This window comes from Vigna umbellata, chromosome 6, assembly GCF_029865625.1.
Source record: "Vigna umbellata cultivar VRB3 chromosome 6, Vumbellata_1.0, whole genome shotgun sequence".
In the NCBI taxonomy this organism is placed as follows: Eukaryota; Viridiplantae; Streptophyta; class Magnoliopsida; order Fabales; family Fabaceae; genus Vigna; species Vigna umbellata.
The window spans coordinates 11,686,895-11,700,135 of NC_142170.1; the positions used below are offsets into that span (position 1 = coordinate 11,686,895).

At 30.9% G+C, this 13,241-nt stretch overlaps 2 protein-coding genes across 2 annotated transcripts; one reads left to right on the forward strand and one right to left on the reverse strand.

Annotated features, from left to right (window-relative positions):
- Positions 1–705: 705 nt before the first annotated feature.
- Positions 706–1,689, forward strand: LOC124839742 (uncharacterized). The gene has a single exon (XM_047315652.2). It carries the CDS (start codon positions 1,102–1,104, stop codon positions 1,510–1,512), a length of 411 nt encoding a protein of 136 aa, XP_047171608.1. The 5' UTR covers positions 706–1,101; the 3' UTR covers positions 1,513–1,689.
- Positions 1,690–7,282: 5,593 nt separating this feature from the next.
- Positions 7,283–12,965, reverse strand: HDS (4-hydroxy-3-methylbut-2-enyl diphosphate synthase). The gene is made up of 20 exons (XM_088092806.1): positions 12,833–12,965; positions 12,367–12,598; positions 11,854–12,011; positions 11,607–11,713; positions 11,407–11,507; positions 11,249–11,325; positions 10,696–10,815; positions 10,362–10,592; positions 10,118–10,234; positions 9,941–10,015; positions 9,741–9,818; positions 9,516–9,575; positions 9,370–9,432; positions 9,088–9,232; positions 8,732–8,870; positions 8,412–8,489; positions 8,180–8,339; positions 7,991–8,089; positions 7,753–7,857; positions 7,283–7,627 (listed from the first exon to the last, which is right to left on the reverse strand). Exons 2-20 carry the CDS (start codon positions 12,572–12,574, stop codon positions 7,526–7,528), a joined length of 2,223 nt encoding a protein of 740 aa, XP_087948932.1. The 5' UTR covers positions 12,575–12,598; positions 12,833–12,965; the 3' UTR covers positions 7,283–7,525.
- Between the last annotated feature and the right edge of the window lie 276 nt (positions 12,966–13,241).

The following is a 13,241-nucleotide window of genomic DNA, read 5'->3' on the forward strand; positions in this document are numbered from 1 at the left end:
CACAAGTTTTCATAAACTTTCACTAATTTAAAATTATGTTACATTTTATTGGTGTTTATCAAAGCTATTATCACAATTGGTTTTAATATACTAAAAAATAAATTTATTTAATCATATTATTGTTATTATTATCATTTATTTATTTAGAAATATTTTATATGATTAGTTTAGATAACAAACCATCAAATTAGTAAAAAAATCATTATATTTTTATTTACAATTATTAAATAATATACAAAACCGAGTCTAGATCTCGATCAATCCTTCTTTTAATTTTTCCGCTCAATGATTTTGCCAACTCAAACAAGTTTAATTTTATGAAAAATACAAACGGTTAATGAGCTTTAAATTTTTGAAATAGAAACCTATAAATGGAATTAGCTTGTTTCGAATCAACTACTTTCCATTGTTTAAATCAACTTGGCGTTTGGGAGATCCAAGAGACGAAGTTTCGCTTTCTTTCGTTTCTTATATTTAGATACCAAATATTAATAAACTCGTTAACAGAAGAAAAGTGAAAATAACGAGCAAAAAAATTGTCAATATACTACTAAGTATATTTTTCTTTAAATATTTTTCATTGATTAGTTCTTTAACAAGTATTTTCACGTATTCTGATTAGTATTAATTACTATATTTGAGTACATCCTAGATGTTTTATAATACTAGATCATCTATATAAAACTGTGAATCAAATGCGTCACCATAAAATAGACATCATTGTTATTTAAATATAAATCCATAGAACATGAAAAAAATAAAATAAAATAACACATTGAAAAGCGCTTCTGCTTGCGTCGAAATGCAAAGAATCCAGTTTTCCTTTGGTAAGGCACACCATTTCGTGATAACTCATAAGCAAGCATCGACAATTGATTTTGCATTACCTACACTTTCTTCAAAACACTCTAACTCTTCTTTTCTTTTGGCAAACAGCCACGTGTCCAAATCAGTGCTACTCTGATTTTTTTTTCATCGCTGTATGCATCTGTGACTTGCTGCAGACTCAGATCAACCGGTTTTCCATATCTTCAACTTCCAACACTCTTCACGATTCAGATCAACACTATTTCTCTTTTTTTTTTCAGAAATAATTATTCAATGCCAAATGTCACGTTATTTTCTCTTTTTCTCCTCTTCCTCTCTCTTTCACTGCACCTTGCTCTCTCCAAACCACGGTCTCCCTCTCCATCTCCGTCACCGTCCGTCCACGCTCCGAAACCTTCCCCCGCCAGCTCACCTCTAGGTTCACCGTCGCCTTCGCGGAGTCCCGGCTCCGCTCCGGCGCCTTCGCCGGGAATTTCTCAGGGGGACAATATCCACGCCGACGAGGATGAAAGAGCAGAAAATTCTTCAAGAGGAGGATTAAGTTGGAGCAAGAAGGCGGGATTAGGGATTGGAGTAATTGTGGCGGCGAGCGTGATAATATTGGCGGGAATGGTGTACAAGAAGCGGAAGCAGAATATACGGCGCTCTCGGTATGCATACGCCGTAAGGAGAGAATTTCTCTGAACGCATTCTTCCTCTATATGCTTGTTTTCTTCATATGTTAAACATAATTTCTAGATTCTTTTAATTTGCTTTCATCCATCACCATTGCCAAGCTTTTCTATCTTCCTAAAAACAGGTTCGTCATCATTTTCATTTTGCACATTTATTTGCCTCTTGCCGCTATCAGTGATAAAGATTCTGATGTTTATTCTTTTTTATATTTTTCAGTACTAATCATGTTTCATATTTTCTTTTCTTACAATATTTAATTTGTCAAGTTTAAAAATATAGATTTTTTTTATAATTTTTATTAATACATGTATTTAATTTTATCTTTCTTTTATGATGGTATAATATTATATCATACACTAAATAATTTTACTCACTTTAATGTTTGTTTTCTTTAATATGCATGATGTAAGGTAAAAAATAATTTATTTACATAAACTAAACAATTTTTTACCAATAAAATGTCTAGAATTAGAGGTAAAGGTATCCTTTTATAATAAAAGAAAAATATAAATATAAATATAGTCATGATGTACATAAATATATCTACAGTAATAATTTTAATTATTATATTAATATATTTAATATAGTTATATATATGAATTAAAAAATAAAAGAATTGGAAAACTGTAAAAGGAAAGAAATTAATATGACATTCGCATGTGATATATTTTAGTTAATCAAATTTGATATAATATAATGATACACTAATTAATTGGCACGAAGGAAATTGAAGTATTTTTTGGGTGTTAATTTTTCAAGTTTTTGTCACAAATATAAAAAAAAAGAATATTTTTAATGCATTAAATATTAATTTTCGCTGAATATTTTTTAAAGTTCAATACAAGAAAATAAGTTTTTTGTGTGTTAAATTTTAAATTCTTTTATCAAATTAAAAAATCATTTTGGATAATAATATTTAAAAAAAATGTTGGAGAGGGAAAAGATAAATTGAGAGGGGCAAATATCAATTTCTAACGGGCTGGTTCTCATATATGGGCTCATGCACGATGTATTTACCTGTAAAAAGATGATGAATGTTTCTTGCTTCACCCATCAAATTTGTTCTTGTACTCCCTCATTTCAGATTATGTTTTTGAGAACGTATTAAATCAAATTTAGAAAATAAAATCTTCCACTTTTCCAAAAGACAATCACCTACTCTTATTCAGAAATTTTTTTTGTGAAAGATGGAATGCAAGAACAAAATTGATAAGGTGCAAGAAGCAATAGCAAAAACTGCTACACATTCTACATAATTTTCTTTTCTTATTTTGGGCTGTCCAAATTTAATATAACACAGTCTTAAAAACCCTCTTTCACATCTTTATTACTATCACTACATTCACATATATTTTATTTTCTCACTAGAAAAATGACATATTTTATTTAAAAAATATAAATTAAATATTTAAACCTATAAAATATAGAAATATTGTTTAGAACTAAGTTTTAACTAAAAAAAAAAACAAAATATCAAAATTTTTAATTGAAATTTATAAAATAGAGAAAATATTATTAAAATTTATTGAAAAAGTTTTATTGAGAAAAAATATAAAAATAAAAGTTGGAGCTTTTCTATACATTTTTTTTTATTTTAAGAAGTTTGAGTATTATAAAATTTTGGTTTTCCTTTTTTTAATAAAGATTTTGAAATGTATATTTATTTATTGAAAATGATTAGTTGTAAGTTTAAATTTTTTTATAGTGTAATGTAATTTTTATTATTTAAAAATTGGTTAGGAGAAAGAAATTGAAAGAATAAAAATTCAAAAATCTAAATGTAAATTAGATAAAATTTTTTAAGTTATTTGTTATTTAAATTAAAGTTAATAATTAGAAAAATAAATTATCTAGTCATAACCTTTTATTTTTAGAAAAATTTAGTAATAGATGTATAGTAAAATTAAAATAAAGATAACATGATTAAAATTTACTACAACCCTGTTTATAAATTCTATCTTTTTTTTATTCTCTTTCTTTATGTGTTCGTCTCTTTTTTTATCTCTTTCTTTTTCTTTTTTTTCTTTCTTTACTTATTATCTCTTTTTCTCTTTCTATTTGTTATGTTTTTTTTTTCTCTCCCTCTCTTTCTCTGTATACATATATTTATAAGTTAAAAAATGATGTGTATTCCTCTCGTTCTCTATATACATATATTTATAAGTTAATAAATAGTATTTATTTTATGTTTTTTTTTATCTCATTTATATGATAAAGATAATAAGTTAAAGTTTATCATATTAATAACTCTTTTAAGTATAAGAAGTGAGAAAAGAATTTTCTATTTGATGACCATAAAAGGATAGTCGAAATTTTGGAACAACTCCTTTGCAAAATTTTGTGAAAAATATTGTTAGAGTTTGCTTATCAACTCAACCGATTATGAATGTGAGGTAAGTGTAGACGACAACATATTTGTCTGGATCGATGTTACCATCGTATTGATCAAAAGTGAAGGTTTTCCGTTATTTAGGAAGAAAGATATTCGTGATGCCATCAATAAAGAGACGCTGATGATTCTCTCCCGTCGTTGAGGAGTTGTCTTTGGCTTCTTCATTTTTGGTGGTAGGGTTGTACTCGCTCTCTTCTTTAGTTTCGCCTTCTCCTTTCCCTTTCTGGTCGCTTCATCAGCCTTGACTTTCCTTCTTAGCCTAGCATTATCTGCTCTCAAGACTTCTATATCCTAGCGCTCATCTTTTTAAACTTAGCAAACTCTTACTACATTTGCTTTTGTGCCTCCAACATAGTGACTATGTTAGCTAAGGAGGGTCCTACTTCTCTTGCTCCAACCATCTTGCTTCTCGTAGGCACCATAAATTGTTTTCTTTACAAAATATAAGTTGGCTCCATGGTGGAGGCCAATTGTTCTTATAGAGCTAAATATATCTTGCAAAGACTCCAACAAGTATACTTCAAAGCTCCAAAACTTTAACTTCAAAAACACATCCTTTTTAAGGGTACTCATCCTAAATAGTACTCAAGTCAACTAAGTACATGAATAGTACACATGCCTACAAAAAACACTTTATACTCAAGTCAGCTAAGTACATGAATAAATAATAGATGTGATAACAAATGAAAACCTAACTTATTACCTCGTAAATTATGTTATTTATACTATTATTTATAGGCTTTTTACTTGGGTAGGCCTGATTCATGTGGTTAATTACCTCAATTAATCTTTGATTAGCCAAACTTGCTAATGATGCTTTAATCTTGATGTTAATATAGTTAATGTTTGTTAGAGTTTGCCTAAGTCGATATGTTGTCGATCAGGCCGTCAAAGTATGTATTTACAGCATAATAGTCAAGTACATATAGGCATAGGTGATCGAGATGTACTATGACACACATGTACGTTTATATTTTAATTAATATGATTTATGTGGAAAAAAAACGTATGAATTGTTCATGTTTTTAAGAGAAATGGTGAGAATTAAATATAATATTAGGTAAATTAATTACTAATAAATATTAAATATTGATTAGTAAAACTTAATTTAAAAATTTTAAGACCTTATTAAATGTGTATTTGCAATATAATGAAAGAGATATGGTTTGTGAAAGGAAAATTGATTATTTTTTTTTATTCAAGAGAACTTTCTAGTTTTAAAAATCTATGTTTGATAAGATAAATTATAACGATGAATTTCATAGTGACTCATATTCTCACTTTCATCTTTTTACTTTTTTTTAGAATAGTGTCAGCAACTTCTATGAAATAAATATCAAAACAATCTTCTATTCTATCATCACTATACGCATATATAATTGATTTAATATTTTATACACATATAAATATAATTATTCAGAACTTATAAAATCAAACAAGACCTAATAAATGTTTATATAAAAGGTAGGAAATATAATTCTAAAAAAAGGTCTCAATGAAATATATTTAAGTTTGATACAATTCAACATATGCACTTACATGTTTTTATTTAAAAATATTATTATCACAATTTAAAGTAATTATTTTTCAAAAGCATTAATATTGTGTTTGGTTCCAGAGGTTTCCTGTTTATTAGAGAATGAGAGCTAATATTCATTTTGTTTGATTAAGTGTATTTGAAGTGATTTGGGAGAGTAAAGTTGTGGGATTAACTGAAATCTCTATCATCGAATACGAAGATTATACATTTATCTATGTTGTTATACTACTACTAAAAACATGAATATCTCATTTATACTTTTAATAAATCAATTTTACTTTATGCTTATATAAAGTATGATTACCTTCGTAATATCTTCTCTCATTCTCATCAAAGTAATTTCCCACTCATTTCAAAAGTCAAGTATTAACTCATCCCATCTTTAAAATTAATTTAAACAAGTACAAAGTAAAATATTGTCTGAATAACATTCTTATTTAAAACTTAATTTATTTTAATTAACACAATATTAATTAAATGGCAGCACAAATTATTAAAAATCACTTATTTTAGAAGGAGTTTTAAGACTGGGGTTATATAAATTGACTTATATAATCTTCACATAAAGAATATATGTAGAAATCAACAACTTACAAAAATAAAAAAAAACTCACAATCTAACAAAGTTAAGTCAATATTAAGTTCACATGTAACCTTACAGTTGTATTAATCAAAATCAAACTATATCCTATAAAATACCTCCTTTAACTTTAAAACTTATATCAAAACAATAATTAAAAGATTATATTTCATTTAACAATTGATAACAATAAAATAACTTTTAAACTTGTTACCAAAGTTCCATTCTGTCATATATGTATTAAAAGCTTGATACATTCAAACTTAGAAATTAATAAAATATCTATTAATAAAATCACTTATAAAGCAATATCGCAAGATATGAAACCATAATAATTAACCAAAAATTCAAATTTTACTCCAATTTCTAAATTAGCAAGGATTTTACATTAATCCACAACTCAAAAAATCATATATATACGTCAAGTAACTCTTAGAACAAAATTATTTATCCTTTATCGTTGATAGGGTGTTGGAAGATGGTGCAGGAAGTAATAGCATTAAAGAAAGCTTATAAATGTGCAATTGGCATCATTGTCTGCTAAGCTCACACCCCATTCCTTTTGATTTTAAATACAATAATCTTGTTTTCAGCCCAAACTCAAAGCCCAGCAACACTAAAAGTCAAGCTATTTATCACAGTCCTCCTTTTTAGCACAACTATTATCATTTAATAAAAAAAATTATAAAACTAAATATTAAGCATGAATTAAATTTATAAATTTTGAATTTATCCACGTTTATTTTAAGGCACAAAAAGTACTTCCTTACTCAAAACAAACGAAAAGAATATAGAAAATATATAATGTTACTCAAATATAAGCATTTTCATTTTTTTTATAAAAATATTTTACTGGATTATCGAACTAGTTTAAGTTTAAAAAGTTTTTAAGGTGAAAACATTAACACTCATAACAAATATAATTATCAAATAGATATTATAAAATCGTGTTGACTACATATAGATAATTTGATTTTGTGATTGAATAAAACTATCAAAAGTCTTTACATTATTTATATTTCCACTATGTCGTAAAAAACTGTTCGTTTATTCATTCAACAAACCAACTAATCAAATCAGTTTTGACTAATTCAATTTATTTGGTTGACAAGTCAAATTCTTGGAGTCAACCTAATTCGATAGACTCATTGCTGCCTTTTTGTCAATTGTGATGCCTTAAACCGATGGGAAATAGTAATTAAGAAGAAATAGAGTGAGCATCATTGACATGAAAAGCATGTTAATAGTCCAATATGGACAAATGATATCACTGGAATATTCCAAGTGTTATTATTGGTATTATTGATGGGGGCAAAGAAACACTGTATTGTCTGTATAGATGATGTAACTGTTGATTTCCCCGTCCCAAGATAGATAGCGTTGGGATAATATTTGGTAGAAGGAATTTCAAACTATGTTGCAACTTAAGCTTTCAGTGTTTAACTTACCTACGTGCAATAACTATCTTACAATCACCTTACTTGCCAATCTCAAAATTGAACTCCCTCTTTTACTCCTCTACAGGAGGATCCACCCAGCGTCCATGCTCTTTTATTAGATCAATCAATGCATTGGTTGCATGCTCCATTTCAATTCCACGCTTCACCACTGTCTGTAATTGTAATAATTTATTGAACATTATATCAAAATCCATTCAATATACATAGAAAGTTGGAAACAAGTTTTCTTTTTCATTTTGATAAGCTTTAGTAATTTGGGTATGTAGAATGTTGTTACCTTTCCAACATAGAGATCGATCTTCCCAGGAGTGCCTCCCACATACCCAAAGTCTGCATCAGCCATCTCACCGGGTCCATTTACAATGCATCCCATGATTGCAATCTGATGCAGGAGAAAGTAAACATGGCAAATCAAAGGCATTTCCCATTTTGTTCAGATGAAATTAGTTTAAATTGTTGCAACTGGGAACTGGGAGGTAGGAGTACGATTAGAAAAGAAAGGATAAGGTGATTACCGAAACCCCGGGGAGATGTGAGGTCTTCTCCCGAATTTCTGCACTTATTTCTTGAAGATCGAACAGCGTTCTGCCACAGGATGGACATGAGACATACTCCTGCAAGTTCATGTCAGGCAAATCAATAAATGACATGGTTATTTCTTTTTCATAGTCAATATATGTTTTGTCTGCGCTTGATCTACTTACTGTCTTTGTATTTCTCATTCTGCAGCCTTGCAACAAATTGAAAGAAGTGTTTCTAATAAATTCAAAATCCTTGTCTGGCGCTTCCAGAAGAAGCCCGTCTCCAAGCCCATCAACCAGAAGGGCCCCAGCATCAGAACCAGCACCAATTACCAAGTCATCCCTACAAGAAGTAGTGATTAGGTTCCATAAGAACTACTTGTTTTTTGCATATTACTATAACTTGAAAAACTACCTGTGAATCCCATTTGGAAACTGAATGTGGTGAATAACAGGGAAGTTTAGAGAGTTGTCGGATAGAAACTCAAATAACCTGACACCAACGCAGAGTAATCACGATTAGAAAATTTTAAGAACCAATGAAGATTAATTTTGTGGAATGGAATCATATATACAAGCAGCTCAGATCAATTATACTTGTCACCAATCAATTATGATTTCATTTCACTATTTAGTGTTCATCAGTTAAACTCAGACAGCAAGGTCAATCGGTTATATGGATTGGATTCATATTGCCAGATTGCTGCAACAAATAATTATGCATAATTTTCTCACCGCCTGGCTGCATGCACTCTACTAACTTTGTCTTCGGTATAAGGCAGGTCGTGGAGAAGCATAGTAGCGTCAACACCTTTAAGAATGTCCAGTTCTTCAAAAGACTCGTCACCTCTTACTGACACAACCAAGCGTGTCCCTGATAGGTTGCGAATTGATATAAGATCATGTGAATTTGAAGTGGACTAGGAAAAGATGTTATCAGAACCCCCTTTAGCTTTTACGTCAAAAAATAAGGGAGCAAACCATAATTTTCAAACACAAGGTCTGATCAATGTTATTAAACTGAAGGGAGGTCCGTGTAATTAATTTGGAATCTAAAAATAAGAAAATGGGGCTCAGAGAATGAACAGCACCTTGTGGCAAAAGTTTATAAGCTCCTGTAGATAGTTCCTTCAGGTTTACTAGAACCAATGCATTGGGTAATGGCTTTGTTAGCTGCTCCGACAGAGGAGTTATAACCCCCATGCTAATATCGACGAGTCTCTTGAGAGCTAGTCGCTGATCACAGTATCCAAAATCACAAAGAGGAAACAAAAATCCAATCGTCACAACTATTGACAAAGCCAAAATAGTTTGATGGAAAATGAAGTAGAACAAGTAAATTTAGACTTGGTTGCCACAGTGAAGGTTCTTACAGCCTCAGCATCATCTAGTGGAGGAAGTTCCCGTAATAAAATTGAATCTACAGTTGCCAGATCCTGAATATATAGGCCATACTATGTCAATAACTACTTGTTTAAATCCACAACACATTTATCCATTAAAAGAGAGTAACAAAAACCTTAAACGGCATGCCAACAATGAGTTTGGCAGCAAGAGACTTGTAGAGGAGCTCTGGCGTCTGTAAAAATCAAGAGGGAAAAGTTTTCAGAATGACAATTCCCACCTCCAAATAAATTAGAAACAAAGGTAATGGAAATGTGATGCATGTAAACAAATATACTGGTAGAGAAATCCAGTCAAACAAACAGAAGAAAAAACAATGGAAGAGTTATTAAAATGTTACCTTTAACTGATCCAATGAGACTGACATCAGAACAGAACCATCACGGTGGAGGACACCTCTGTAATCCACCTCCTCACCCTGTCCGAAGATGGAGATTTCAGTATACAAGGGTGGTGCCAGAAGAAGGAAGGACAAAATAAATACAACGTTCCTGTTTGTGCATATGGTTTCAAGTGTTTTTATAGAGCTTATAATATCACCTCTTTTTGCACTGGCAATTGACCAGTTCGGCGCTGGAAGTCAAAATAACGCCTGTTCTTTTCTTCAAAAGGTTCCTGATGGAAGTAATGTCATCAAAGGTAAATTCTAACTATTTGAGGATACCAAAATTTAGAAAGTTTAGCAACATCTTATTGAAGTGTTATTTTGAATCTTACCACTCCCTTCTGGAGTTCAGAAGCTCTCATTCCAAGATTTGCCAACCTTCTGCAAGGATCTATCTCCTCCTCTGGTGGTTCTGTGAGAGAAACCCTAATTGTATCACCCAATCCATCCTAAAGAACATCATATTGTCAACATACACAGTAAGTCAGTAATGAATACACAGATGGAAAAATATTTTCATTTTTCATGGCAATTTGAATAATTTCCATCTAATAATGCAATCAAACACATGCATACCTGAAGAAGAGTTCCAATGCCAATTGCAGACTTCATCCTACCATCTTCACCTTCTCCAGCTTCAGTAACTCCCAAGTGTAATGGATAATCCCAGCCTTGAACATACATTTCAGCTACAAGTAAGCGGTATGCCTGAACCATGATAACTGGGTTGCTTGCTTTCATAGAAAAAACAAAATTGTGGAAGTCCAACTTTCGGCATATCCTTGCAAATTCAAAAGCAGATTCTACCTGTCCAATCATTACTTAGTAAGAACGACAATTCTGAGGAATGTACATGAATACACAAAAAATGTATTGAAGACGCAGAATAAGAGGGGAAAGGACTGCTTACCATCCCCCTAGGAGAATCACCATAGTAGCTCATTATACGATCGGAAAGACTGCCATGGTTTGTCCCAATGCGCATTGCTCTTCCATATTTCTTACATTTCTCAACCAATGGTGTGAAAACCTGGCATTTTTTCAAGCTAAAATAGGTCAATAGTTCATATTCAATATTAACTAATTCCAACAGGAATTGAAAATAATAAAATAGACTTTTCAATATCCATGCATCAAGAAGAAAATACAAAAGTGACACAGTTCTGGAAATCTTTTGTTTAGACTTCTGTTCAACTTGAGTAAAAGCCTGACTTTTTTTTGGAAAATAAAGATTAAGGAAAGAATCTTGTGGACAAAATGATTCAGTATTCCAAATCCATTTCCTGTATACCGGATCATTTTTTAATCACATTGACATAAAACATTATTCCCACATCTTCAGTAAAGACTAAGAAGGCATATATGAGTGTATAACAGAAGCGGGACCCAAAATGAAGTACTGATAAATTAGCACACTGCATCCTCTTCACTAAAATTTGAAATCGACAGATGATTGGCCTAACCTTCTCAATATGCTCAAGTTCTTTCTGATAGTCGTCTTCTGTGTACTCTAATATTTCAAATTGAGCTCGTCTATCAGCTGCAGAAGATCAACATCTTGGATTCAGAATGAAAGCCAACATTCGGAAAAAAATGAAAATAAAATAAAAGAAGTGCATACCAAAGTTTCCAGGGTTAACACGAATTTTATCAAAGCATTCAGCTACCCGTAAAGCAACAGTAGGAGCAAAATGAATATCTGCCACCAACGGTATGTTGTAGCTGGACAAAGATCAATAAGGACCCAGATCAATACATAAATAATATATGCTTACAATATCAATCAAGTCATTTTTTATAATAACTATAATTTAAACTTACTTTTTCTGTACAAGGGTGTTTTTAATCTCAAAGCATGCATCGGCTTCTTTCTTCCCTTGAACTGTTATTCGTACAATATCAGCTCCTTTATCTGCTATTCTCATAACCTGCCCATAGACATCAGATAAATAAAAAAAACTACCACATCCGTCAGACAGTTATATTGAGAAAAATAGATCGGCATAACAGTGTAAATTGGCCAGAAGCTAGTGTTATTACTGCAAAACAGAATTAACAGTTGTATAACCTGTTCAACTGTTCCAGCAACATCCTTAGTATCAGTTGTAGTCATGGTCTGAATTCTTATAGGATGCTCGCTACCAATAGCCACGTTACCAACCATCACTGTGCTAGTCTTTCTCCGGACAGTTTTGTGTAGTGATTCACAATACTTTTGCCTAGGAACTGCAATAAAAAAAAATAATGAAAGATCAGGTGAACTGAAAATAAAATAATGCAAGTTAAAAACACGTTTTTACTCTATCCAGATCTTAACAGAAATACGTGTCTTAAGTCTCTAACCAGACACCAGAATAACATTACGTCTGAGAAAATGTAGGAACTAAAAGGCAAATTTTGAACCGTTTCAATGAACCAACATATTTACTCGTAGTTAAGCACAAACCCAGATAGTCGTTCGAGACAACATTTAGGAATTTAAATTTGAAAATTGACGGACGAAAAAGAAAATCGGAACTTTAAAACAGTAAAAAAAAATACAAACAAAGCAATATAAATGAAGCTAAGAAAGCATGCATACCCAAAAGGGGACTTCCTGGGGAAGCGGGTTGAAGTTCAACAATATCCTGGCCAGGATTCGAGTTCCTGATGATCGATACCCTTTTCCTCGCAGCTTTCATGCTCTTCAAATCGGAAACTCTCACAAAATCAACGTTTTTTGCAAAGCCCAGACTGGAATCCCATGTCTTGAGCGAGGAAAACGATGTTGGCACAGTTCCGGAAGCCATTTCTGAAGCTCGACAGTGCCTTGTCTAACAAATTAGATATCCAAAATAAACTCAGTAGATGTATGGCAACACCAAAGAAACCACAAGCTATTGAAATTTAACCAAAGAAGCCGTCAAGAAATCTTTTTTTTGGCGAGACGAATTTCAAAGTCACAAAATATTATATTCAGTCAAGAAGAAACAATGAGGAAAACAAAACATTGACTACAAATTTTTTATTTGTAGCTGAAAATGTTGAATTGAAATGAAATAGTATACCCGGCTGAGATGAGAAGAAGGCTGTGGTGGGAGGTCGACCGAATTTCAGAGCCCTCCGTTTCACACAAATTGACTCTCTATTTGAAATGAGTGAAACCACTGAAATGCAAATTCCAGTAATACAGACAAAAACATGGTAATTAGCCAGCTACCAACAATAACATTATATTATTATTATTATTGCTATTATTATTATTATTATTATTATTATTATTATTAACAATGAAAGCACATGCGTGTTATTTTTTTATAACAAAAAATAATAAAATTATAATTATAAATATAAATATTTTTTATTTATTTTTGTAGATTATTTTTATTTATTTAACAGATAATTTTTATTTATTTAATATAGAAAAAAGTTATACTTAAAAAATTAATTAAATTTAAATAAAATAGTAACTTCAAA